This window comes from Cricetulus griseus, chromosome X, assembly GCF_003668045.3.
Source record: "Cricetulus griseus strain 17A/GY chromosome X, alternate assembly CriGri-PICRH-1.0, whole genome shotgun sequence".
Classification (NCBI taxonomy): Eukaryota; Metazoa; Chordata; class Mammalia; order Rodentia; family Cricetidae; genus Cricetulus; species Cricetulus griseus.
This window is the reverse complement of record NC_048604.1, coordinates 21,303,916-21,331,462: the sequence shown is the minus strand read 5'-3', so window position 1 is coordinate 21,331,462 and position 27,547 is coordinate 21,303,916. Positions and strand designations below refer to the sequence as shown.

Here is a 27,547-nt window from a genome sequence, read left to right as displayed (position 1 = left end):
GCATCTGGAGACCCAATGGCCCAAGCCCACTGGTGCTGCTACCCCTGGCTTGTTCTCCTCTGTGGTATGTGCACCCCAGCCTCTCCTGGAAGACAGCTCTGGACTTTCTCCCCAGGCTCAGAAAAGTTTGCAGTCAGGGCTAGGACCCCAGGTTATCTCTTTTCTCTTTGTCCCTGTGTCTTGAAGAAAAAGACCACCTGCAGGGCTTTCATGACTTGGATCAAGTCTAGTTTGGCAACTTTCCACCCCATGCCATATTATTGCAGCATTCATTGGGTTGGTGACTTTTTAAAAGATGACTGTACTAAGGGCCTTGCAGAAGGAAGACAGGTAGGGCACACACACCACACAGACTGTTAGAGATTTAGAACCATTGAAGACTGGAGGACTTGCTGCCCAGAAAGTTACTAAGAGGAACTTGAACCCTTGAAGGTCCAAGGATAGAGAATTCTTGCTAAACTGACTTAACAGGATTCTTGTTGAAGGCAGGCCAGGGTAATCAGGTGTCAAGGGCAGGGGAATAGGAAATCTGATCCACACTTGAAGGTGATCAGATATTAAAGAGTGGGGATTCTCCCTAAACTGACTTAGCAGAATTCTTGCTAAGACAATAAAGGCCTGGCGGCACAGGGCAAGTACAAAACGTCAGTGCTGAGGTCTTGTCAAGAGAAGAGATCAACCAGAGAATGTTACATCACATCTGTGGTGCCCTGTTTGTTTCCAACCAGGTACCCAGTTCAGCTCCCCACCCCTATCCCTGGTTCCTGGGGAAATCTTTCTTTGTTCTCTGCCAGCAGTACCTGCTCATTAATTCACCATCCAGTGAATGAATGTCTCCTGAATACCCCTGTGGTACAGAGAGAGAGTGAGTGAGTGATAGATTCTGGTGCTCAGAGGAAAGTGGATTGGCTGGGTCCCACAACCTAGGTTGGCAACTTAGCGTTGTCATTTTGCTAGAGAGCTGCTCCTACAGAACTGGGGGGGGGGTTGTTTCCTTAGGTTAACAGCATTGTTCCTTTGAGTTTATGAGGCCAAGTTATGATGTTACAGCCCAGCTACTTTCCTCATATTTGTCAAGCCACTTGTAAGATAGAAGGATGGCATCTCCCTGTACTCAGTCCTCCATGGCCTCCAGGGAAGTATGTGCCCTAAGTCTCAAGAGATGGAAAGAGGGACTCTAAGAGGTCATTGGACTTTCAGGTCAGGAAAGGTCTCTAATCTAGGCCTCCTTTACACAGCCTCAGAGCTAAGAGATATAGCCTAGTGCCTGGCACATAGTAGGCACTTAAAAAAAAGATATGTTCAGTGAATATTGGGGTGCTTTCTTCTTTTTTTTTTTTTTTTTTGGTTTTTCAAGACATTGTTTCTCTGTAGCTTTCGGCTTTGGAGCCTGTCCTGGAATCACTCTGTATACCAGGCTGGCCTTGAAATCACAGAGATCCAACTGCCTCTGACTCCCGAGTGCTGAGATTAAAGATATGCACCACAGCCACGGTTGCCACCACTGCCACCACCACTACTACCACCAACCCTAGCATGGGGTAGGGTCCTTTCTTAGGATCATACCAAATTCGGTACAGAGCCCAAGCTGGAAACTAGATCTCTGTGGCCCTTTTGTGGCACCTCCCCTTTTCCAGGACCACTTTCTATGCTTGATGGAAAGAGAACCCCTATTTATTTGGTGGTTACAAGAACTAAAACTGGGGAGTTTTTAATTTTTTGAAGTATGCAAATACTTTGCCACTGAGCCACACAGCCAATGCCACCCTCTGCCCTCTCCTTAGACAGCCTGGGTTCAAATCTCCATCTAACCACTGATTCACTGTGGCAAAACCTGAACAAATTATGAAACCTACCAGTACCTTGGCATCTTGCATTATAGAAGATGAATAATCATACATTTCTCATGGGCTTGTCACAAATATCAGAGGAGATACAGTTGTGGCCAATTGACAATGGAACTGCATTCTGGGATATATACCATTAGGCAACTTTTTTTTGATACATGACAACTTGGAATGTACTTTTAAAAACTCAAGTAGCTATAATATCATTAGCCTATAGAATAATACGGGGTCATTGTTACATCTGTAGCCCTTGGTTGACCACAGTTGACCTCAATAGTGTCCTGTGGCACATAGTTTCCAGCAGTTACGTTGCTGAGCTCATTTTTATTTTGCTCTGTATTGTCTTTTGATTATACAGGCTCTCATGTAGTCTAGGCTGCCTGCAAACTTGCAAAATAGCCAAAGATAATCTTGAATTCCTGCCTCTGCCTCCCCAGCATTGGTAATACAAGCATACAGTGCTATGCCCAGTTGTAAATTACTGAATTCTGTATCTGGCACACAGTAGGGGTTCTTTAAATGTTTATTCACCTTTCCTCACCAGGTGATGATGTGGACTAGGAGGGATTGCTGTCATATATTTAATCAAAGCCTAGAATAGTAAGCAGGGATTGGCACTGTATGAAAGGCTATAAGTGACCCTTGAATTTAAATAGATCATCCACATACAACATGAAAGTGGAGGTGATAATTTATCAAGGCCTTCTAGGGCATTTCAAAGAAAATTTGATTTAAAATTTTAGTTTATTCAATTTTCCCACTTTACTAGACCCTGAAAAGACACAATTAGATTAGAAGAAAAATGATATAATGAATACAAACCCATCCAAATGTGGCAATCACTTGTCAGTGAGCATGACCCAGGGTGCCATCCAACTCAGCCTGATTTCCCAGGAAATATGATTATTTTTAGTCTTAACTAGAGTTGGCCAGCTTGGTGTGTTTCAAAGTATGCGGTTCCTGCAGGCTAAGTGAGAGCTCTCTGGTCCCCAAATAACTCCAGGTTTGTCTCCTATTTCCTAGCATGTGCCTGGAGTTACCCGCAACCTGGCTACCTTGGAAGAGAAGATGTGAGAAACTGTTCAACCAACCCTCCGGTGAGGCCTTGGCCCCACCCCACATGTTCCGCCCACCTATCATTTTCTCCATCCCCTACTGGCCCAGTTTCTAGCCTCTCCGACTGGCTTTCTTCTAATTTCTGCACTCTGGGGCCCCTGTTTCTTAGTAAAGTCCATTAGCATTTAGCATCGGCTCAGGGTATCTAACATACCCAATATGGGTGCTCCACTCCTCAGATCCACTGATTTTCACAGCTTGTTGGCTTCTGCCTTGGCCTGGGGCTAGGGAGGCAAAGAGGGTGGATGATGAGAGAGACCGCTAGTGCTAGGCAGGAAATGGAAGCAATGAATATAGAAATTCTAGAGCAGTTGTTCTTAACCTGTGAGTCACGACCACTGGAAAACTTATTTCCAATGGTCTTAGGAACTGAGACACCACTCAGTAGCAAAACTACAGTTATGAAGTAGCAATGAAAATGTATGGCTGTGGGTTCCTGAGACCATCAGAAATGTTTGTTTTTCGATGGTCACGACCCACAGGTTGAGAACCAATGTTCTAGAGGGAACCTGAAGGAAACACAAAAGGATCAAGGGAGGAAACCAGTGGACTAGAAGATCTAGCTGAAAGGCAAAAGAGGGAGACCGAGGTTGGCAAATGGGACCCAAAGGGAAGAAGGTGGCCAGTTTCACAACTGGCCTCTAAAGTGATTGTCCCCACAACTGCAGAGGGTAAAGAAGTCTGGGCAGGGGTGGGCTCCAAAGTGTGAGGAAGCAGGCAAGCTCCAGTAGTAGTCTGAGCCACAGGGTAAACACAGAGAACATCTGCATGTAATAGCAATGTTAGAGGACCACTAGGGCCAGCAAACAGATGAGTAAGCCACAGCATTTTCTTTCTTTCTTTCTTTCTTTCTTTCTTTCTTTCTTTCTTTCTTTTTTTTTGTTTTTGTTTGTTTTTGAGACGCGGTTTCTCTGTATTGCTTTGGAGGCTGTCCTGGAACTAGCTCTGTAGACCAGGCTGCCTTGAACTCAGAGAGATCCACCTGCCTCTGCCTCCCGAGTGCTGGAATTAAAGGTATGTGCTACCAATGCCCGGTGCCACAGTATTTTCATATTCAAACAAATCTAGGTTCCTTGTTGAGGATAAGGCAAAGAAAACAAACAAATAAGAAAAAACATGGTTTTCATTTGAAAGATCAAACTCCCTCTAAAGAAATATCTGGCTTGAAAAGAATCTTTCTGAGAGATGTCACAAATGCAGAGTTACTCATTCACTCTCCAGTACTATTTGGAGTCAATAGGTAATTACTGGAAAAGTAGAGTTGCCTGATGAAAAACAGGACACTTGATTTCATTTAAATTTTGTGTGATAATAGTTTGGTATTAAAGGGTGCCCCAAGTAGTTCATGGAACATACTAATATTAAAATATGGCCCCTTGGGGAGGAGCTTGCTCCTGTCTCAGATTGTTGTGCCATGCTTTATTGATTCCCATGGGAGGCCTTACCCCATCTAAGTGGAGATGATGGAGGAGGAGTGGATGGGGAGAGTGGGAGGGAGGGGAGGACAGGGGAGGGAGGGGATATTGTGGTTGGTATTTAAAAGAAATAAAAAATGGTGAAATGGGAAAAATATGATCCCTTGCTTAACTGAAAGTCAAATCTAACCAGATAGGTGTCCTTTAACATTAACTCTTTCCACCAGCCACCTGAGTTCCGCTGCCATGTTAGGGCCCCCAAATAGCACACAGAGTCTTATATTAATTACAATGCTGCTGGCCAATGACTAGGATTTCTTATTTGCTAGCTCTGTCTTAAGTGTCAACCATAACCATTAATCTATATATTTTATAAAGACTTATCGAGGACACCAGTGGCATGCATCCTCTCTTCCCCAGGATCACATGGTGACCCTCCACTACATTTCCCAGAATTCTCCTTCTCTCTTAATCCCACCTAACTTGCTTCCCTATTGGCCAATAGTGCTTTATTTATCAACCAATAAGACAAACATATACCCAGAAGGACTTCCCCCATCATTGGCCTGTACTTTTGTTTATTAAATCTGGCAACTGCACTCTCAAGATATCCCAAAGGGACTGCCCATACCTGGCCTGGGACCAGGGATGAAACCCCTTTAAGTTTTCATCTACACATCCAGTGGACATTCCAGTCACTTAATTGTCACAAAGGGTCTTTCTTCGAGCTCTAAAAATCTCACTGTGTAGAACAGGCTGTCCTTGAATTCACAGAGACCCACCATTCCTCTGCCTAAGCCACTATACCTGGCTGAGCTCATTATTTTTGTTTGTTTTGTTTGTTTTGTTTTGTTCTTTTGTTTTTCAAGACAGGGTTTCTCTGTGTAGCCTTGGTTGTCCTGGAATTCTCTCTGTGGATCAGGTTGGCCTCACTCACAGAGATCCACCTGCCCCTGCCTCCCGAATGCTGGGATTAAAGGCCTGCACCAGTAAGGTTTGGCAACCCCAAGATTCTTAAATATAGTCTAAATACCCCTAAACTCACCCTCAGGAGAAGCTGAGGGCTCCCATAGAGGCAAAGCCCTGGGTATCATTTTCTTTAAGCAATGCATATGTTTGGGTGTCTTCCTGTTATCTGTCAGCACCTGCCAGTTACTGCGGCCAATACAACAATACAGCTTGCAGCCCTCCGCCAGTGGATGCAGGCCTGGAATCTCACTGCCTACATTGTCCCAGACACAGATGCACACATGGTAAGGACCAGCTCTGTTCTCTTTTGCCCTCTCCCTCTCCTATACTTGGGCTTATTGGCCTCTAAATACAAGCCCTAAACAAGAGGCTAGCAAGAGTTGGAAGCTGAAGACAGAGAAAGCATTTCACAGTGAAAAGCATGAAAATGGAAAGTTCAAATCCACTACTTTAAGGTCAACTGAAGGAACAAACCTCTTTTCATTAGAAGAAAAACAGGGCCAAATTTCCTTGACCTCTAAAAATGGCATTATACAAACAACTTTGAGGCTAGGGAGATGGCGTGCATACACACACACAGACACATACACACACACTTTAAAATTAAAACAACTTATGTTTGGGATATCACTGTAAATGGGCCTGGACGAATTCTAAGCTCCCTCCTGATCCAGGCTATCTCAGACCCTGCTGAGGGAAGCAGTGAAATGCCCCAGGGTGCTAAACTATACAAGTGTGGGAAGTAGACTGAGGGGAGAGAGCAGACAGAAAACAAGATGACTGTCTATATAAGACCTACTTTCTGGGCTGGAGAGATGGCTCAGTGGTTAAGGGCACTGACTGTTCTTCCAGAGGTCCTGAGTTCAATTCCCAGCAACCACATGGTGGCTCACAACCGCCTTGAATGAATGAGATCTGCATGCAGGCAGAAGACTGTATACATAATAAATAAAATCTTTTTCAAAAGACCCCCAAATAGCAGTGCTGCCTATCAAGCCCACTTTTTCCCACCGGCAGCTCAGCCTCTACCTCATCTAGCTCTTCACATCAACCCAACTAGAAGAAAAGGCATGTTCAAAGTCAATGTATCTGCTTCAATTAATTTCTGACCTGCTGGGATGCTTAAGAAGTTCGACTAAGTATCAGAGCTTCTTTCAGCAAAAATAACGATGTATCTCCGAGGGTGAGAATCAACACAAAGTCATCTCCTGTTATCTACAGTCCAAAAGAATGGCATAGTGTTTGCATATAATCCATTCATAACCTTCCATATGCTTTAAATCATCTCAAGAAGGCTTATAATGCCTAATACAATTCAAATACTATATAAATGTTACCATTTATATATGCTGGAGGAGTTACAGAGGCTTTCCTGGGAAGAAATGCCAGGTGTGGCAAGACAGGAAAAATTCAAGATGTATTCGGGACCTTCTACTTGGCATCTGACTCCGCGAAGAAAGTTAATGATGGTGTTGTTGATTTCCTAGAGTGAGTATATTGGCAAACACGATGAGAGGCGAGCATGGATCTCAGGCTTCACAGGCTCTGCAGGTAACAGCCATTCCCCCACTCTCATTTCTTCTGTTAGTAGACGTGAATTGATCGTAGAAGACCTGCAATGGCCAGTTCCTTAGCAACCAGGACCAAAGGCTGGTGTTCATTCTTCCCACGCCCATGAACCCAGCATGATCCCCAGGTTAAATATCTCATACCCCATGGCCACACTTCTGCATAGGAGCTGGCCCTCCTGGCTTCCTTCCCATGCTTTGTTGCCTCTGCCTCTGCCTCAGCCAGGCCCAGCACAGTGCTCCTTGGACCTGGTTTCTGAAGCAATTGCTACTTCCACATCTATTGACAAGAAACCTGATCTTTCTTTTACATAATAGCTCATTTGGGGATAAGGTTTTATAGGATCTTTTTTTTTTTTTGGTTTTAAGAGACAGGGTTTCTCTGTATTGCTTTGGGGCCTATCCTGGCACTTGCTCTGGAGACCAGGCTAGCCTCAAACTCACAGAGATCCACCTGCCTCTGCCTCCCGAGTGCTGGGATTAAAGGCGTGCACCACCAACGCGCAGCGCTTTATAGGATCTTTTTTTACAGACAATGTCACTCTACATGGCCAAATGAGATATAAACCTGGAGGCTCTATTTGATGTCTCCGTTTCTGAAGGGCCCTCCTGTCCTGATCCTGTTCCCTTAAATACAGGCAGCTTCCTTTGTTGATCCTCACACATTCCTTCCTGAGCCTCAAGGTGCTCTGTCTTCCCCATTGTGAGCCATTATTCACTCTCCCACAGTTGTATTTGTCTTCCCCACCGATCCTCAGAACTAAAAAAGTTCTAAAGACCCTCTATAGAGACCTACATCACAAAACAGAGCTGGTTTGCTGGAGGAGCTCTCTCTGTAGGTTTCCCCCAAGTGTGCCCTTAACCTCTTCCAATGGAGGAGACAAGCTCATACTAGAGACCCTTGTGACCGAGTGAATACGACATTACACACCCAACAAAATCACACCCCTCACTTTCACCTTCATCCTCACCTCTAGACTTGTCTGCTCTGCTGTAGGCACTGCCGTAGTGACCATGGGGAAAGCAGCTGTCTGGACTGATAGTCGTTACTGGACTCAGGCTGACAGGCAGATGGACTGCAACTGGGAACTCAAGAAGGAAGGTAGAAGACCCATGTGGATTTGTCCCCTAGACTAGGTTTGGGCAAATACAGGTGAGTGGCTGTCCACAAGGCCATGCTTGGCCTCTGTTGGAAGTTCAGGAACTATGAGGGCATCTCTGATCTTTAAGGCAGATATAAAGAACACAGGCAGCTGGACTGTCACTGACAGAAGTGTGGCTATAGGGTCTGATGCTGGTCTGGGAAGTGACTTTTGTGTTCCCTCCCATCTTTTAGTTAGCATTTCTTCCATTGTCACCTGGATCCTTGCTGAAGTCCCTGCTGGAGGTCACGTGGGCTTCGACCCCTTCCTCCTCTCTGTTGGTAGGTTTTACTCTCGGTCTCTAGATTTGTTCAAGCTGCTAAGGAGGGTGGCTCTGCCTCCTGGGAGGTACACAAATATATTTGCTTACAAAGAGGGGCAATATGGCCACAGGGTATCTTGAAGTTGTGGCTGTAGAAATATTTTACAACAAAGAGAGATTCATGGAATACAAACTTCACAAATATGCAGAAAGCCAACCTAGAAAACTTGGAATAATTAGGATCCAGTGGGTAAGTAGGTCTGGATGTTCTTGACCCTGAAGCCATGCCTGGGTCCTGGGACACCAACAATTAGGGTACTTGGGATCTCTTTAAAGGCATTTTCTAGAAGGCAGCTTCAAAGTGTCAAAAGCGTAGAGAGGGCTTTTGAACAAAACAGGGTCCCATAGAATATAGTTCCCTAAATTCTGGGGCCCCAGACAGCTGGACAGCCTATACCATCAAAGATAGACTTCAGGAATATGCATCAAAAGACTCCTACCTCCAAATTAACTTATTTGTTAACTTATCCAAAACCCTGAACATCACTCTTCCTCTGAATGGTGACATTAATCCCTAATAATGGTTTGTACCTCAGAGGGACTGTCCCCAATTACTGACACTTTAAAATGACCAGATTAGGGTCAGAGGTATACTGCAGCGGTAGAATCCTTGCCTGGCATCCACAATCACAATTGAACCAGTCCTGGGTTCAATCCCAAGTGCTGGACTGAAGGTGGAGCAGAGAAAGGCAAGATTAGCTAGTTAACAATGGACAGCATCAAGGTGGGAGTAGTACAATTAGATTTGGAAAACAGAAAGAGACAGATGGAAAACACGCTGTCAAGAAGAGAGTTGTTTTTCAGAGGCCCAGAGCCTAGGGCAGACTTTGGACAGCTGGAGCCATAGGAGCCCAACAAAGGCAAGGCTGCAGGACTTTGCCTAGATCAGTTTTCCTTGAGTGGTAAATGGACAAGGGACAAGTGACTCCTTCCTATCTCTGCAGATTCCTGGGAGAATTATAATCTGGAATTCCAAGACTCCAACAGACGCCTGGTATCCGTTCCAACCAACCTTGTGGACCTGGCATGGGGGTCGGATAGGCCCCCAATGCCAAGCCAGCCCATTTATGCTCTGCCAAAAGAATTTACAGGTGATTCCATAAGTCCTTCCCAAACTGTACAAACAAGGGTCCCTCCTAGCATGGGTCCCCAGTGCTGCTGCCTGTTTTTTCTCCCTGAAAATGTCTTTAATCAAGGCAACAAAGTAATGGTTGACAAACTATCTGAGACGCTTGGTTAAAATGTAGAATTTCTTTGTCTCTGTCTCCTCACAGAGTTCAAAGGTGCTCAGACTATTTTTAGGCAATACTGAAATGAGCAGTATTAGGATTTGAAGAAAGAGACAGCAGAAGGGAGAAAACAGAGAGTTGAAGAAAGTTCAACAACAACAACAACGAAAACCCTTTCTTGTAAAAAATGTTTCAGGCTTGGTTTTTTTTTTTTGTTTGTTTGATTTTGTGTTTTTGAGACTTCAGTTGTTTTTGTTCTGTATATGGATGATTTGCCTGCATGTTGTCTGTGTATCCCATATATAAAGCCCTTAGGGAGTTCAGGAAAGGGTGTCAGATCCCCTGGGACTGGAGTTACAGATGATTGTGGGCCACTATGTGGGTACTGGGAATTGAACCCACATCCTCTAGAAGAGCAACCAGTGCTCTTACTGTTGAGCCTTCTTCAGTTATCACCCCAGTCTGCCCACCCCCCAAAACTACTTTCTTAAGGGGGAAGGCCCTCGTTCCTAGCTGTTTATCTGGTAGTGGAAACTGGTTGAGTCATTTGGCCCTTTACTTCTGGTTCTTCTCCAATGAGGAATTTAGATTTAGGACATGACTGAGTTGGACAGAAGTCAATGACTAAGTTCATTGTCAGTCTGTGGCAGAGAAGAGGGTTCAGGTTTTGGCTGGACCACAAAAGAAGATTAATTGACCCAGAAAATTCTAACATCTGTAACCATGACCTCATTGGCACCATCTTAATCTAATATAAAAGATCAGTTTGCATTATGGTTCTTTTAAACAATAACTAATCCTGACCAGGGCTAGGGGACCTATTAAGAATCAGGGTCTTGGTCACTGACTACTTTCACCTCCCTGGAAATTCTGAATGGGCCAGTGGAGGTGCATTTCTTGTCACATTGAGCAATCTGAGATGCCCCTTTCCACATACAACTCTACATATTATTTCTGATTTAGAAAGGGGCCAAGAAAACAGGGGGTGGGATTTCAAAATTGTGGCTATGATGAAACAAGTAGAATCAGTGTCCAGTTTCCTTATGTGTTCCAATGTCACTTGTGCACACCCTAACTTGGTTTTTAAAGAGACTGGTTATCTATGAGTATTTGATCTTAAAAACCACTCACCTTCCTCAAAGGCCACCATGGTGCCAGGGGAATGTGAAGATAAAAGGGTTTTGAAAGAATGGCTACCAGGGATTGGGACAGAATTCACATGGATTTTGTCACTAACCATGAGCTAGAAGATGCTGAGGCTTCACTAGTCTTCAAGGAAACGGGAGTCAGACTAGACAAAAGTGAATTTTCCTTATTTTCCATTACCAAATAAACAGCTAAGATCATGGGCATTCTCTCTTAAGACATTGCGGGGGCAGAGTGGTATGATTCTGAAGAGGGCTCAACAATAAGAGTATTGGTTGCTCTTCTAGAGGATGTGGGTTCGATTCCCAGCACTCACATGGCAACTCACAACCATCTATAACTCCAGTTCCAGGGGATCTGACACCTTTTTCTGGACTCCTCAAGCACTGTATGCACGTGACACACAGACAACATGCAGGCAAAACATCCATACACATACACAGCAGACATGGCTAGCATCTGGATCAATCAAAGTCCCAGCTTTGACACCCAGAGTAACCCTACTCTGTCCCCACATGGCTGAGGGCTTTTCCCTCCATGTGTAGGTTCTAAAGGAGCAAAGAATGGCAAATGAAAAGTTAGCCACCCACACGTCAGACCATTTGCGTGATTTTGTTTTCTCAAAATGAATCATTCACACATCTTTCTTTTCTGTGAGTTATAAGTTGCTGGTGTTTTCTGTTTTGTTTTTGAGACAGGGTCTTACTCTGTAGCTTAGGCTGACATTAAACTTCATATATTGTCTAAACTGGTCTCAAATTCATGGTGACCCTCCTGTTTCAGCCTCCCAAGTGCTAGGAGTAGAGAGTCATGAGCCACAATACCAAGTAATACTCATGAATTTTAATCATAATTTTAAGTGAAAGGAGTCAGATCTTGTATGATTTCATTTATATGAAACACCCAGCATTGGCAAATCCATAGAGACAGAAAATAGATTAGTGATTTCCTGGGGCTGGATGGGGAGGAAATGGGGAGTGACTCCTTAATGGGTACAAGGTTTCCTTTGGGGATGATGAGAATGTTTTAGAATTAGATACTGGCAATGGTTGCACAATACTATGAATGTACTGAAAGCCAGCTGAATTGTGTACTTTATGAAGGCCAAAATGATAAATTTTATATTATGTCTGTTGTATCAGAATAAAATAAACCTAAAAAGTATAAATATCCAAAGCTTTTAGTTCTAGTTGAGTAGTTTTACCTATTTGCATAAAGTTTTTAATAGCATTAAGTTATAATTTCTGTATCTGGGCCCAAGCAAGAGTCTTGATGCTCATGACATTCTGCCAATTTTTTCCTAGTGCTGTCTAGAAAGAGACTGTATATGCATTGTAGGAGGCAGAAATAGGAGATGAAAACTGAACTCCTGGAACCCAGATACATGCATTCTAAAAAGGACAGTACCGGACAAAATTTGAAGACCACTAAGACTGAAAATGCTAATAGGAGAGCTTAGTATTTGTACAGATTAGGACTGTGGGCCAGGCCCATCACACAGACATGAGTTCAGAGCTCAGCTCTACCCCTTCATCTCTGAAACTCTGGGCAAGTGATTTACCTTTTTGAAGCCTCACTTTCCTTGTCTGTAAAATGGAGCCTGTAAGAAGTAAAGCAATGCACAAGAAGTGTGTAGTCCAATATCTGTGCTCACTGAGTGCTGGAGTCACTGCAGGGCAAGTTAAACACAATCCCAGTCCTCTCTCCCTTTGCCCATCTATAGCAACTTTTCTGTTCCTTTCTTTATGTTTATTGACAGGGCAAAAGAAGCAGTGTGAGACCTAGCGAATGTCTTTCTACAGCTTTATAAATATCAATCATTTGATCTTTGTAGCAAACCTATTGAGGTAGATACTACTGTTATAACCCACCCTCATCTAACAGATGTGCATGATGAGACACAGGAGTGTCAAGTAATTTGCCCAATATCACACCTAGTTACTAATGGCAGAATGATTACTGGAGCCCTATCTGGGCCCAAGGCCCACATCATTAATAATACAAGTGTTTGAAGATAAAATTCTACTGCTTTTGGAAGCACGGAAAGCTGGAGTAGTTCAGTCATAGAGCACTTGCCCAATGTTCAAGGCCATTGGTTCCATCTCCTCCATCAGAAATAAAGGAAAACTACTACCCTTCGGGAGTTTCCCAGGAGCCCTGCGCCAAAAACAAAGCGTGTCACTCAGACTTTTTTGGGGGTTCCTTTTCTTCTAGGGAGCACTTGGCAGGAAAAAGTATCTACCGTCCGAAGCTATATGAAGAACCATGCCATGGCTCCAACTGGTCTCCTTCTATCAGCACTTGACGAGACAGCCTGTGAGTGGGGATTTATGAATGCAAGTGGCTCCTATAGTCCCAAGTGTCTTGGGCCTTGCAGCATATAGCTCATCCTGAAATAACATCATATTCACCAGCTGCTATGAGCTCCATGGTCATGGCCCATGGGAACTCAGAGGGATCAGAAAGCAGCCGCTCAGGGCTGCAAAATAAGGAGGCCAGGGAGCTCCAAACAAGTGGGGCAAGCCCACAGACCACTCGAGAAATGGACTGACTGGAACAACACAGTGATTCTATCTCCTTAGGGGGAAGAAGGCCTGCAAAGCCACCAGCAGCCCTGGCTGTTATCCGGGCCACTCAAAGTCCCAACTTTGATACCCAGAGTAACCCTACTCTGTCCCCACATGGCTGAGGGCTTTCTGCTCAGTTCCTATGGCTGGGCTTCAGACATTTGGAGGATGCACCAATACTGTGTGCTGAATGTCACCTATCTACATTTTATGGGGGAGACACCCATAGCTCTCTTCAGCATCTCAAAGATCCCTAAGAAGATTGAGAAGCAATCAGAGGCAAATACCACAAGTAATCTTGAGGCCAAAGCAAACGGGGCGGGGGGGGGGGAGGCATAGGTATCAGAAATGCCTGTCCCCATGCAGAATAGCCTCAAAAAGTCTCATAAATCCTTTTTTCCAGGGCTCTTCAACCTTCGTAGTGGTGACATCCCCTACAACCCCTTCTTCTACTCATATACCCTGCTCACGGACTCTTCTATCAGGTACAGCTTCTCCTTGGCTTACTGTTGTGACTTGTTCCCAATTTCACTCTAGCCAGTACCACTGACCTTACAACCTGCAGGTGCTCATGGCTTTGGGTGCCTGCCACAGCAGACTTCTCTAGGAGACCTCCCAATGGCTGTTCTCAACCCCTTGACTTTTGGCTCTCTCCTGTGGCTTTTGGAATCAAAAGACTGGCATACGCCTCTGGTTCCTTGTGTTGTCCTTAGCAGATAGGGTACTCAGGACCCTCCCTGTCTTCCCTCTCTACTAGGTTGTTTGTCAACAAGAGTCGCTTTAGCCTGGAGACGCTGCAGTACCTGAATACAAGCTGTTCATCACCCATGTGTGTGCAGCTTGAGGACTACAGTCAAGTTCGTGACAGTGTGAAGGCCTATGCCTCAGGCAATGTAACAATCTTGATTGGGCTCAGCTATACCACCTACGGGCTCTATGAAGTGATACCCAAGGTAGGTTTGCCAGTCACTGAGCACCTTCTGTTCCTGGCATGACAACTGTCAACTTAAAATAGGTTCCCTCAGCCATTGGGCCAGCAAATGTGCACTGTGTATCCTTGTAGGCCTCACTGAGAGAAGACTGAGGAAGAGGAAGGGGAGGAGGAGGAGGAGGAAGAGGAGGAGGAGAAGGAGGCAGGGGTATCTGTCCACAGAGCCTGTATAGCCATAGAAGCTAGACAAAATACAGCCTGATCTAGAAGAAGCTTTAGAGTCAGCTGAACCTGATACTGACTGGAGCTCTTTTCCTAAATGGTCATGCAGTGACCTTAGATAAACGGCTCCTTCAGTCTAGATCTCTGATTCTTTAAAATGGCAATGACGCTGAATGCCTCAGGAGTTGCTGTGTGAGATTCTAGGAGATAATTCTCGTGAAGTCCAGGGGCTGACATCGTACACACTTGGGATTTGGTAACTGCTCTGATACATACAAGACACTCATGCTGCTAGAACAGCCTGTCGATTGTAGCATGCCAGGCCTGACTGCTGGTACTAGGACAATATTCATCAAGGAAACTTGCATTGGGGAGATGAAGAAAGACCTGCATATCCAGAAAGTAGCCAAAGGAGAGGGCATGGCCATGAAAGAGATCAGGGAGTCTCACAGTCTCACCCTAGCTGGGTCCTCTCTGCCCTTTGTAAACACTGCTCATCCTGGATAGTGCTTCTAGTCCATCTTTTGGTCTGTGCTTCCAACAGGAAAAATTGGTGACACAGGAATACTCCCCAGTAATGTTAATGAAGGCTGTGAAGAACAGCAGGGAACAGGCCCTCTTGAAGGCCAGCCACGTAAGTCCCCAAAGTCCCCATGGCATGGCTTTTTGGGAGGTCTGATTCGTTAAGCTTCCAGAGAGAAGCCTGAGGAAGACTCTCAGTGAAAGCAAGGAGCATACAACAAACATCTATATTTATATCAATATATATGTATAGATATTTACATGTGGTGGTGTACATTGCTTTGAGCACTGCCTGTGTTAAACGAGCTAGCTGTAATGATTTCCTGCCAGGCAATGGGATAGCTTACTTTTTGGAATACTCTTAACATTAGGATTAAAGACCTCATTTTCAAAGAATTTTTTTTTTCGAGACAGGGTTTCTCTGTGTAGCTTTGGAGCCTGTTCTGGCACTGGCTCTGGAGACCAGGCTGGCCTCGAACTCACAGAGATCCGCCTGCCTCTGCCTCCGGAGTGCTGGGATTAAAGGCGTGTGCCACCAACGCCCGGCGAAAGAATTTTTCGTTAAGAAAAAATTTTAGCATACACTACAGTAGAGAAAATAGCTTAAGATTCCCATTACCAAGCTTCCACAATCATCAAGTCATACCCAATGCTGTTTCCTCTGTGAACACCTCCTCCCATGCATGACCCTCCTCCCCCAACCCTTGCTGCTGGATTATTTTAAAACAAACCCCACATATCCTATCATTTCGGCCGTCAGCGCTTCAGTAACTATTTTTAAAGATACGAAAGCTTTTAAAAACACGAGCACACTCTGATTAGATATAAACATTAACGAGAATCCTTTGCTATCCAGTAGCTAGTAAAATTGTCATGCTCCTAAAGCTCTCAATCCCAGGGTAGCTATCTGATCTTCTTCTTCCCTGAGTGAGGAGGCAGCTACTCTGGCCGGCTTTCAGTCACCATTGTGCTCCCTGCTTCAGGTGCGGGATGCTGTGGTTGTGATCCAGTACTTGGTCTGGCTGGAAAAGAACGTGCCCAAAGGCACGGTGGATGAGTTTTCTGGGGCAGAACACATTGATGAGTTGCGACGGTACTGAACTTATTATCTTTTGGGTGAGCGGGGGTGGGGGTGGGGGGGAGATGGAAGCGAAAAGTATTTAGTCCCCTTAGGTGGAATAAAGGTCCTGCTTGTTATTTGTTGCATTTGGAAGTGAGATTGACAGGTTCGTGGGTGGTCTGGGATCTGTGCAGGGGGTGTTGCAAGACATTCCCCAGCCCTGCTGAAAGCGGGACAACCCAACAGCACCCCCTAGCGACTGCCTCAGATGCAGTTTAAAGGTTGGCTGGGGGTGGGGGGGGGTGGGGGTGGGGCGCTGGAGCTCTTGGGAGCTTCCGGTTGGGAGAAGGCTTCCTGTGGTAGCTTGTGGTACAAGACATAGCACACGGATAAGATACTTTTCAGATCAGAGAACTACCTTTCTTCTCTCCCACAAGTAAAATGGAGGCAGAGGGCCAAGAATTGGTAACCATGATCTATTCTTCTCTATACTTGAGTGCTCCCTCTATGGTGACAGGCCAGAGCTGGGGGAGATGGGGCTTGGAGAGGCAAATGGAGTCAGGCTTGGGTGAAGGCAGCTGGGCCTTCATTTGCTATGTAAGATACCTCAGTCACGGTGTAGTCTCTGGACCATTCTCTGATCCTTCCTTACCTTGCCCTGCCTAGGAATGAAAGCTTCTCCTCTGGACCCAGTTTTGAAACCATCTCTGCTAGTGGCCTGAATGCTGCCCTGGCCCATTACAGGTACTTCAGAACAAAGAATTTTCTAGAGTACTTACTTGTGAGCAGGGGTCATAGTTGTGAGTACAGAGGGAATGGGGTGGGAAGGGAATACTCTGAGCTCTGGGTCAACATTTAGGGTTTAGGGCCTTCAGGACTGTGGGTGGTCAAGGAAGGAACTACTTCGCTGTTTGGAATCTCCTTAAAAGTAAAAGGCTGGAGTGTGGCTTTTGTCCCTAAAAGGCTGGGACTTGGGGAGTGCTTGAGTGCTCTGGGGGTCTTTAAGGTTTAAGAAAAGTATAGATGCTGTTAGAAGCTTTTTTTCTTTCTTTCTTATGTGGATTATTTCTGTTATTGCTTTGTCTGAGATAGTTTTACTGTTTTGTTTTGAGACAAGTTCTCAAGTAGCCCAGGCTAGCCTCAACCCCACTATGTGGTCAAGATTGGGTCTTACCTCCTGATCTTTCTGCCTCTTAAGTGCTGGTTTACAGGTATGCACAACCACACCCAGCTTGAGATAGGGTTTTGCTTTGTAGCTTAGGCTGGCCAGGAACTTGTGATCCTCATGGATGATCTTTGCAAATGCAGGCATGAATACCACATAACACCCCCACAGAAAAAGGCCTGTCCACTTAACCTCCATCAACCATAGTGAGTCCAGAATATAAGTTAGTTCAGATACTTGGTCCCATAGAAAACAAGCCACAGTAGGCCTACCTGATAAAATTTGGAGGGCCAAGCTGACAAGATGCATCAGGTTGGCCTGGGCATGGCAGAAAGGGGGTCAGATGCCCTCCAGAGAAAGACATAGCATGTCTGAGAAGTCCCATCTCTGACACCTCCTCCTAAGCCTTGCCCATGGGCGCTAGAGAATGGCACAGTAGATATACCTCAGTCCTCTAAAATATTGTTCTCCAGCCCTATCCTTGAAGTCCCTCTCTTCCTGTGCCCTTGCTCCCTGGGACCCTCTTGGATATCAAGAAGATAGAGAGAAAGAGCGCTCAGGCCCAGCACATCTCTTCTCCGCTGTGGGCCTCTTGCAAGCCTCTTGCCTCTGTTCGCTTGTTCTTTTGTGAGCAGAGCTGACTGAACCAAGTAGCCTCTATGACTCTTGGCTCCTCTCCCTGGGGACCAAGGTCTTGCTTGGCCACATGCCAGATAAACAGAAGTGTGCTGAGGACAGTAGCTACAGTTAGAGCCAAGTGCTTTCCCGGTATCCTTTGGGAGATAGTTATTTCCCCAGAACAGAGAGCCTGAAGGCTAGCTCCCAAGTGGGGAGGGCGTTCTGTTCCTCCTCGTGTCTGCCCTGTTTGCCCAGTGCAGGGCTCAGATTCTCCTCTCTCAGAGTTCATTCTCATTCCCAGCCCTACCAAGGATCTGCACCGCAAGCTGTCCTCAGATGAGATGTACCTGGTGGATTCTGGAGGTCAATACTGGTATGTCCATCCCATCATGCCTTGGCCTAGCTCTCAGCTCAAACATCCTGGGCTTCCAGAGGCTGGCTAAAGCTGGCTTTCCTGGGTCATAGGTGTTCATTTGATTAAAGTACAGACTTGCATTGAAGAAGCCCTGAGCAGCCTCCTCATGTTCCCACTAGGGGTGCCTGCACAGTAGAAAACACACAGAGATCAGAATAATGGGGGCACTCATGCAGCACCTGTGTGGGAATTAGGAAAAGACTCTACTTGCTTAAGTAATTTTTTCAAGTCTGCAGATTATTTACACAGATCTGCCTGGCTGCACAAACATGAACACCCACTTTCTCACCCACTCATGCAAGCCCTAGACACAGCCCACATCAGAGCCATCAGACCCATCTCATTCGCTGTGGCAAGATAAGTGGCCATGTGAGGCTGGAGATGGAGGCAGATGAAAGAAGTAACCCTTTAGATGTCATTCTCTTATACAGTGTCAACCTAAACAGTCTGATGTGACAGCCATACTGAATAAGCTAACTGTATTCCTTCAAAATGTGTGGCCATTCAGTTTCTTCAGGTTTCTAGCCTCTGGAAAGGGTGAATGCACCAAGGACAGAGACTCTTGTTCAGCACACACCTCATGGGGAGCCAGCTCGCCATATGCTCAGTTTAGCAGCCTGAACTTACCACTAGTTTGATGTTGTGTGAACTTGAGATGGCCGCAAAGAAAGAGGAAGTGAATTTGTGGGGGGTGTGTTGGGTTGGCGCATGCTCAGAAGAGGGGTAAGGTAGGGAAATAGTCACCTCACTTCCTCTTCTCTCCTGAGGAAGAAGTTCCCCACGCCCCATGACCTACTCTCCAGAAGCCCCAGAGCCCTGGGATGGGTATGCTTAGTGCCAGCCTGAGGGAGCCACTACAGCTAGTGATTGTGAGTTAGACCTGCTAGCTCTGACTTCGATGTAGTAGAATTCTAAGCAATGTTCATAGCAAAGAGCATCTTAGGGGGAGTCAGCATTTTCTCCATTCTGGCTTTATGAAATCTTGGGGAGGGAGATGGCCTCACAGCCCTAATGACTTCGGTGGTCCCATCTTTAATAAGGAGGCCTGCTCTGCTGTCATCTGGGGAGCTGCAGAAGTGTCCTATAGATGGTAAATTGCAGTGACTGTGGGAGTGTTAGGATAATGTCACTTCTCTGAACGTCAGTCTCCCCATCTGTAATTTATAAGAAAGAAAGATAGACAATGCCCTGAACATAGCAACTTTTACCATTAAGAACTCTGCTAAGTCTCTTTGGTGCATGGATGCTGAGGTATGATTCTGATGGTGGTACCTATCCTCCTTCCTTCCTCCCTCCCAGCCATCCATCTCTCTTTCTAACATGATCTCACTGTGTAACACAAGCTGATTTTTTCATCCCAATCTTCCTACCTCAACCTCCTGCATGCTAGGATTACAAGCATGCACCACCATGCATGGTTCTCTATCTTTCCTTTGCTTCCTACCATGCCCTGTTCAAGCCTGTCACTCAAAGCCCAGTAGAAAAAGAAGTGGAAAACACACAGGAAGCACATGGCTCCGGCCCCTCCTCCTGAGTGCTCAGTAGAGTTGGATGTGTGAGTTCCCTTTTTTCCACAGGGATGGGACCACAGATATCACCAGAACAGTGCATTGGGGCACCCCTACTGCCTTCCAAAAGGTAAGTACTGGACCCCAGTTTCCCCTTCAGTTTCTCCTAAGTGATCACTTCATCAAGAGCAATTTCAAACTGAGGGAGTAAAACAGACCCAGAGAGGTTATGTAATTTGCCCAAGGTCACACAAGTACTAGGAAAGCCAGTGCAAAGTCAAGCCACCACCAAGACCTCAGGCTATTCATATCTTCCTGTCATGTCAATCCATGAGTGCACAGACATTGGCCATCTGTGTATTCATTCTGCACTCTACAAAAGGGAGGGAAAGCCATCTCTAGTGGAGGAAATTGGCATAGGACCTCTCTAGAGGAGTTCAGCTAGAATGCAACCCTGGGGCCAGTGGGCCAGGGTGCTGCTTACATGCAGCCAGGAAGCTGGGAAGAGAGAGGAGAATCCCTGTTATGCAGGCCTCCAGGAGCTCATAGTCTAGTATGTTGAGGACTGTTCTTCCTCAGAGCCCCAGATGGCAAGCCATTGCAGGAGTCTGGGGAAATGAAGTGACCACATGGCTACTAGTAGTAACCAGAACAGGTCACCATTGCCCGTCTCTCTCCCTCATCAGGAAGCCTGCCCTGCCACAAAATCAGGCCCAACCCAAACTTCAGGCCTTAAGGAAACTAAAGGAAGTTGCTAAGGCATGGTAGTACATACCAGGGAGGTAGAGGGAGGAAGATTGACTGTTCAAAGTCAACCTTGGCTACATAGAAAATTGAGAGCCTACCTATGAGGGATATGGGATTAACCAGGCTAACTTTACTTGAGCATTTGCTCATTGCCTTATACTCAGTGTCAGTCTACCTCATCTTACAACTTAAGGAACCAGGTACCATTAACATCCTATTAAATATGAGGAAAACAAGGTATAAAGAGGTGAGAGAGATCTGGGCATGGTGGCACATGCCTTTAACTCCAGCCCTCTAGAGGCAGACTTAGATTTGTGAGTTTGAGGCTAGCCTGGTCTACAGAGTGAGTTCCAGGATAGCCAGAGCTAAACAGAGAAACCCTTTCTCAAAGAAAAAGAGAGAGAAGGAAAGAGAGGGAAGAGAGAGAGAGAGAGAGAGAGAGAGAGAGAGAGAGAGAGAGAGAGAGAAAGAAAGAGAGAAAGGTGAAAGGTGAAAGGTGAAAGAGTCAGTGAGTGGTCAAGCCAGGATTCTAGACTTGAGATGAAAAAGACCTGCTGCCATCTACCCAGTCACTATCCTCTACAAGCATATCTTCAGCGCATGACAGTGACCCCTGTACATCAGCCCGAGAGAAACACATGGAGTTAGCCCCAGCTTTGGGAACACCTCCCTTCTCCACATTCCTTTGATCATTTTCCAAAACCTGAGTGACTGACTACACATGAGAATGTGTCTGCTGTTCCCGGGCCTGGGCCTCCATTCTCCCCTGCTCCCAGACCAAGCAGCTGGAAGCTCCCTGGCTCCTCCTCATGTCCTCCACATCACCTCTTCCTTCTCTCTCCTTACCAGGAGGCATACACACGTGTGCTAATGGGAAACATTGATCTGTCCAGACTCATCTTTCCTGCTTCAACAAAAGGTAGACTTCAGAAACCAGACTAGATCCAGCCCCCACCCCCACCCCCCACCCCCACCCCGGGCTCTGATTTTGTGGGACTCAAATTGCTACCCTGGGAGGTTATAAACATCCCATTCTTCTCACATAAAAGAGAAAATCCAGCCAAGACTTGTCCAGGGTCCTACATAGGGTTAGTTGGGAGTGCTAGGACTAGCACCCTGGTCTCCTGCCTCTTAATCCAGTACTGTCACTCAGAGGCAGGGGAGGTCAGTGTGAGCTTCAGAAGTCATATATAATTTTTGGAGGAAGTGATTGTCAAAGTGATAAGGCCTAATTCATGAGGAGACATTTTAGTAGACTCATCAGTGCAGGTGATGAGTCCAATGTATAGAGTGCAAGAGATAGTGAGGAGGCAGCCTGGGCTGCTCAGGGAACATTTACTAGCATCATCCATCAGCCCTTCTCCATCCCACTCCAGTGTCCTCTCAAGCCCTTTTCCTCAGGTACCACCCTAGAAGTTGAATAGGAAAGGCCAAGGTGGATAGTCTAGGGTCCATCCAGTGGTCCAGGAGCAATCTCTTTTCCCTCTCAGGAAGGATGGTGGAAGCTTTTGCTCGAAGAGCCTTGTGGGAAGTTGGACTCAATTATGGCCATGGGACAGGCCATGGCATTGGCAATTTCCTCTGCGTACATGAGTGTAAGTATCTTCTCATCTATAACTTGTTTGATGCTCTCCTATGAGATAGAACCTTCCACAGCATGGAAATTACAAACCTACAGAGATGCATGACCCACCCAAGGTCACCAGATGGTGGGAATGATGCTCCAAGGCCAAATGAAGAATATTGGCTGTGGGCATTCCAGAGAGAGAACCAAAGCCTGCTAGCTAAATAGTATATACTCCAGGGAAAGAAAAGGCAAAGGCTATCTGGTGTATGCCTGTTCCACATATGACAAGTGCCTCTAGGTATACCTAGGGATCCCCCCTCCAGTTACCTGTCCTCCCCCAGAACCTCCTCACTTCCAAGTTGCTGACACATAGAGCTGAAACCCTGCATGTATCTTTCTTCCCAGGGCCAGTGGGATTCCAGTCTAACAACATTGCCATGGCCAAGGGCATGTTCACTTCCATTGGTATGATTCTTGAGTCCTTCCACCTTACCACTCCATCCCAGAGTAAAGCTATCTGGGGAATGCAGTCATATCTTTAGGAATCATGCTGTACATAGGTTTAGCCACAGCTCTATCACCCACTCCTCCTTCCTACATCTAGACACAAGTGGTTATCACACCCTTACTCCAAGCTCCTTCTGCCCATACCCTCTTTCTTCTTGTTTTATTTTAGACCATCTTACGTAGCACAGGCTGTCCTTGAACTCATTAATGTAGCCGAAGATGGCCTTAAGTTCCCGATTGATCTCCTACTACTTCCACTTCTCCAGTACTGGGATTGCAAGCATGTGCCAGCACTCCTGGATTTTTATAACTCTCTTTTTGTCCTTGGGAAATGGTGTCCAGGTGCACACCCAGACTATGGAGTAGTCCATCAAATGCTGGGACAGTGGTACACATGGAGATTGGAACCCTAAGTGGGATCTCCAGTCTTTCTGGCTAGACTACCAGGGAGGGAGAATGAGGTCGTTATACCCGAGAGGATCTGAGGCCTGGCATCTAACAAGTTGTGGGGCTGACAGAGCCAAACCCACAGGCAGCCAGGCCCTGCAGTTACTTGAAGATTGGTGCAGGCAACCTGGGCATGGGTTCCTCTTACCCATTGCTGAATGTCATTAGCATCTCTGTGTGTATCTCTCAGAACCTGGATACTACCAGGATGGGGAGTTTGGAATCCGTCTTGAAGATGTGGCCCTTGTGGTAGAAGCAAAGACCAAGGTAATGTGCCATGGGCTAGACACATATGGACAGCATGGCTCTGAGTTGGGGTAAATGGGAATAAGGAAGGCCAAAGGAGAAGGGCATTTGATGTATAAGCATGACTTTATCTGAAGCCTATTTCTCAGGCTGCACACTGGAATCATCTGGGAATCTGGTTTTTTGTTTTTGTTTTTTTTTCCTTTTAAATATCAGTGCCAGGCCCCACTCCAGACCAAGTGAATCAGTAACCCTGCTCCAAATCTCTGGTTCTCAGTGCACATAATAATCATCAGGGGAGCTTGTTACAACTAAGGATTTGATATTATAGCAGCCAGCAAGATGAAATACCTGGAAATAAACTTAAAAGACTTACACAGAGAAACTCTGCTAAGGGACATAAAAAAGATTTACGTAAATGGTGCTCTCTGGGAAGAAGCCATGATATTATGAACATGCCATTCTCCCTAAATTAATCTCTAAATTCAAGATCACCTCAATTTCAATGTTAAGTGGATACTTTTGTGACTTCACCAACAACAGTAATGTTTATTTGTGAAAATAAACAGGCAAAATAGGTAGCTAGGGGAAAAACTAGCCCTATCCAATGCTACCATAAACTATCCCAACAAGTGGAGATGAAACAGACAGCAGGGATAATGAAACGAAACAGCCAGTCCAGAAATAAACCCCTAATTCACATAAACACGGCGAGTTAGCTGGTGTTTCACCACAGGAGGGAAGAGAGAAATCACTCCACAAATAGGCAAGGAAATAAACGATTAATCATTGTGAGGAGTAAACCAAATGCCATCACTGTTATAGCAAATAAAATCCCAGATGGACCAACGGGGTTTTGTTATCATATATTCATTGTATTAAATCTGAGGTATCGTGTACCTTGATCATATCCATATACCCCTTACCACTCTCGGCTCCCTCCTCCTGCTTGCTGCCAGATGAACTGAAATTTCATGGTGAACAATAGAACCACTAAGGCATAGGAGAAAACCTATATGAATTCATTTATAATCCTGGGTGGAAAAGGACCTTTCTTTAAAAGACTCAGAAGTGATGGGGCGGGGGGGGGGGTTCATAACTAAGTTAAATAGAAAATGTCTGTATGAAAATCATAGCATAACCAAAATCCAAAGTTCTGTTTCAAGTATAATATGTGCAACAAAGAAAGGCTAAATATCCTCAATTTCACTGTGAACTCCTACAAGATCAAAACTGGGGGACAAGGGCAAAGGACATGAAGAGACGGTTCGCTAAAATGAACAGTAATTGGATGCATGTAAAAAGATGCTTGTCTGTATCCTTAAATGTGTATAAATCAAAACAGCAATATAATAGCATATCATTCCCCTGGGTTTACTACTAAGTAAAGGGGGAGAAAGGTACAGAGAAGCATGTATGGTAGGATCCTCTCTGACTTTTTAAAATTTGCATATATAGTTATATACAGTTACCAGATTAGTCAAAATTAGAGACTGACAATACCCAGTGCTGGTGAGTATGTGGTATGATGAGTGCCCTCATTCACTATTGAGAGAAGCATGCAGTGTTGCAAACTTTGTGAACGATAGTGTAACAATATCTATCAAAATACCCCGTGCCTCTGTCTCAGCTGTCCTTCCACCAGATTTAACATCCGGATACAGTCCCAAGAGTTCATCAAGGTATTTACATAGTGTTAGCAACTGGTAGCATTGATAGTAATAGTTAAAAAATGCAAATAGCTCCCAAGACCGTGACTGAGTAAATCAGGATATATCCCCATACTTTAGACTCTTAATACATCCCTTTAAAAATAAGGTAGATCTTAGGGCTGGAGAGATGGCTTAGCAGTTAAGAGTATTTGCTGCTACTGTAGAACGCCCAGGTTTAGGTCCCAGCATCCACATGGAAGCTCGTAACCATCTGGACTCTAGTTCCTCAGGATCTTATACCCTCTTCTGGCACCTGTGGACACTGGGATGTGGCTCGGTTATCGCCCTGGGTTCAGTCCTCGGTACGCAATGAACTGGACTTGATGACACTTTTTGTCATCCTACTGGTCAAGAGTTAGAGGCAGAAGGATCAAAAGTTCAAGGTCAGATTCTGCTACAGAGTGAGTTTGAAGACAGCCTAGGCAAGGGAAGACCCTATCTAGAGGGGGTAGGTAGATATCAAATAACATTTATAAATTATTTAAACATAGGTTCCATGGCCCTGCCCTAGAGATTCTACTTCCAGTGGGTCTTGGAAGTAGTCATTGCAACCCAAATATTGAATGTGCTCCCTACACACTGTTGATGCCCAGGCTCTGAGAATCAGACATGAGTGTAATCTAAATTCCAGGAATCAGGAAGGGAGCAACAAAATAGGGTTCTGGGTAGTAGACAAGAGGACTGGCCAAGAGAATGGACTCTGGAAGGCTCAAACCTAGCTGCAGTGTCCAGAGCTGGCAAGGATCCGTTCCCTGCACTCCTGGCTTCTGAGTGCAGGGTTCCCATGCTGCCTTCAGCCAGTTTCTCAAGCTCCCTCATTTTCTTGCTTTCTCACCTTCCTGATGGACTTTCAGCACCCAGGGGCCTACCTGACTTTTGAAGTGGTGTCCTTTGTGCCCTATGACCGGAACCTCATTGATGTCAGCCTGCTGTCCCCAGAGCAAGTAAGTGTCTTTAATACCGCCTGCTCTTCAGCCAGATCAATTCCAACCACCCTCGGCTTTTCTCTTGCTTCTAATCTCCCTACTCCAAGGACTTCTGCCCTTCACCCGGAAGACCCACATGGTGGCACCTTAGGTACTTGTTGGTGGCATATCTTCCCAGCTTTTTCAGAGATCACAAAACTTCTAGGACCTTCTCGTCAGACCAGCATGCCCCAACTCTGTAAACCCCTAGGGACTCTGAGACTGGGCTTCTGAGCTCTGCTACAAAAAGGCATAGAAGGATATGCAGTTCCATCCCCACTGTGGGCCCCAGTCCCCTCTTTTGTAAACTGGAGATAACTACTGTCCTTTTTATTCCTGTGCCAGGCAGCGACCTCCTCTCCGTGAGTATCACTGTATTATTAAGCAACCAGCATGGAGCACTGTCTCTGGAAAGCCCCAGAAAATAGCAGAGATCTGAAACTGGCTGGGACCCGAGTCCACAGTGAAGCTAGAGTACCATAGCAGGGGACCTCATCTCTTGGCAGCTTAGCTCAGACCCACTTCCCTTTGCAGCTCCAGTACCTGAATCAATACTACCAGACCATTCGCGAGAAAGTTGGCCCAGAACTGCAGCGTCGCCAGCTTCTGGAGGAGTTCGCATGGCTAGAGCAGCACACACAACCGCTGTCAGCCATGGCCCCTATTACCACCTCCTTGACCTCTATGTGGGTAGCCTTCACTCTGGCCATCCTCAGCTGGAGCAGCTAGACGCCCCCGACTCCACTGACCACTTCAGTTTGGGATTCATTTGCTCTTGCTTAGCTATCCTCCCTCTGTGCCATCCATGTCCCAAGAGCGCCCACTGGCCCGTCACCTTGGAAGTTACTATCGTAAGCTTCCTCCAGAGCCAGACCCCAGGCAGCACATTCTACCTTCTCCCAGATGTGCATACCTCATCATGGACACCCACTCCTGGGCCTTGGGATGGCAGAGCCATGTAGCCTGCTACAGTGAGTCCCTGTCTCCCAATATAAAGGATCCTATAGTCTAATGCTCCTATTCATAAGGCTCCATAGCTCAGAGGGCCCCATCCTATCCCCACCTGCGGGAGAGGGCCAGAGCTGTTCCCACCCACACTGACTCCAGACTTTTAGGGCTGCCTCTGGCCACCATTATTTTCCCCCAGCCCCAGTGACCTCCTGGCTATAGACTGTAGAGTTGAAGGAATATGGGTGACTCAAGCCTGCCAGCCATACCTGTAGAAGGAGGTGGCTGGGTGTTCTGGTTACAGACTATCCCTCTAGCACTGGGGACAACAGATAAGTAGATGGCATCTGTGGCCTGCAACTGGAGACCTCAGTTGCTGGGAACACAAATCAGTCCTCTCTCCACATGTGAACCCACAGCTCCTAACCCACCAATGCGCTCCTTGACAAGTGACTACACAGGGAGTTAAGGCATAGGACTTTCTTTGTAAGGAGAGAGAGACTGGCAAAGGTGCTCTGGGAGGGAGGGATAACCTGGGCAGCCACACTATCCCAGACTCCTCTGCTCTCAGGGAGCATTTTAGTCTTCTAAGGTATAGCCACCATGATAATGCTATTAAACCTCCGTGTCTTTGAAACACTCTTAA

The 27,547-nt window shown here is 45.9% G+C and overlaps 1 protein-coding gene across 1 annotated transcript; it reads left to right on the top strand.

The window, feature by feature from the left end:
- On the top strand, positions 1 to 27,547 carry Xpnpep2 (X-prolyl aminopeptidase 2). Its single transcript, XM_027433511.2, has 21 exons — positions 1 to 64; positions 2,871 to 2,944; positions 5,521 to 5,631; positions 6,835 to 6,898; positions 7,913 to 8,017; positions 8,252 to 8,338; positions 9,324 to 9,470; positions 12,969 to 13,070; positions 13,725 to 13,806; positions 14,079 to 14,274; positions 15,019 to 15,108; positions 15,980 to 16,089; positions 16,723 to 16,800; positions 18,141 to 18,212; positions 19,832 to 19,892; positions 21,359 to 21,428; positions 22,000 to 22,104; positions 22,482 to 22,541; positions 23,221 to 23,297; positions 25,843 to 25,932; positions 26,488 to 27,547. Exons 1-21 carry the CDS (start codon positions 16 to 18, stop codon positions 26,680 to 26,682), a joined length of 2,025 nt encoding a protein of 674 aa, XP_027289312.1. The 5' UTR covers positions 1 to 15; the 3' UTR covers positions 26,683 to 27,547.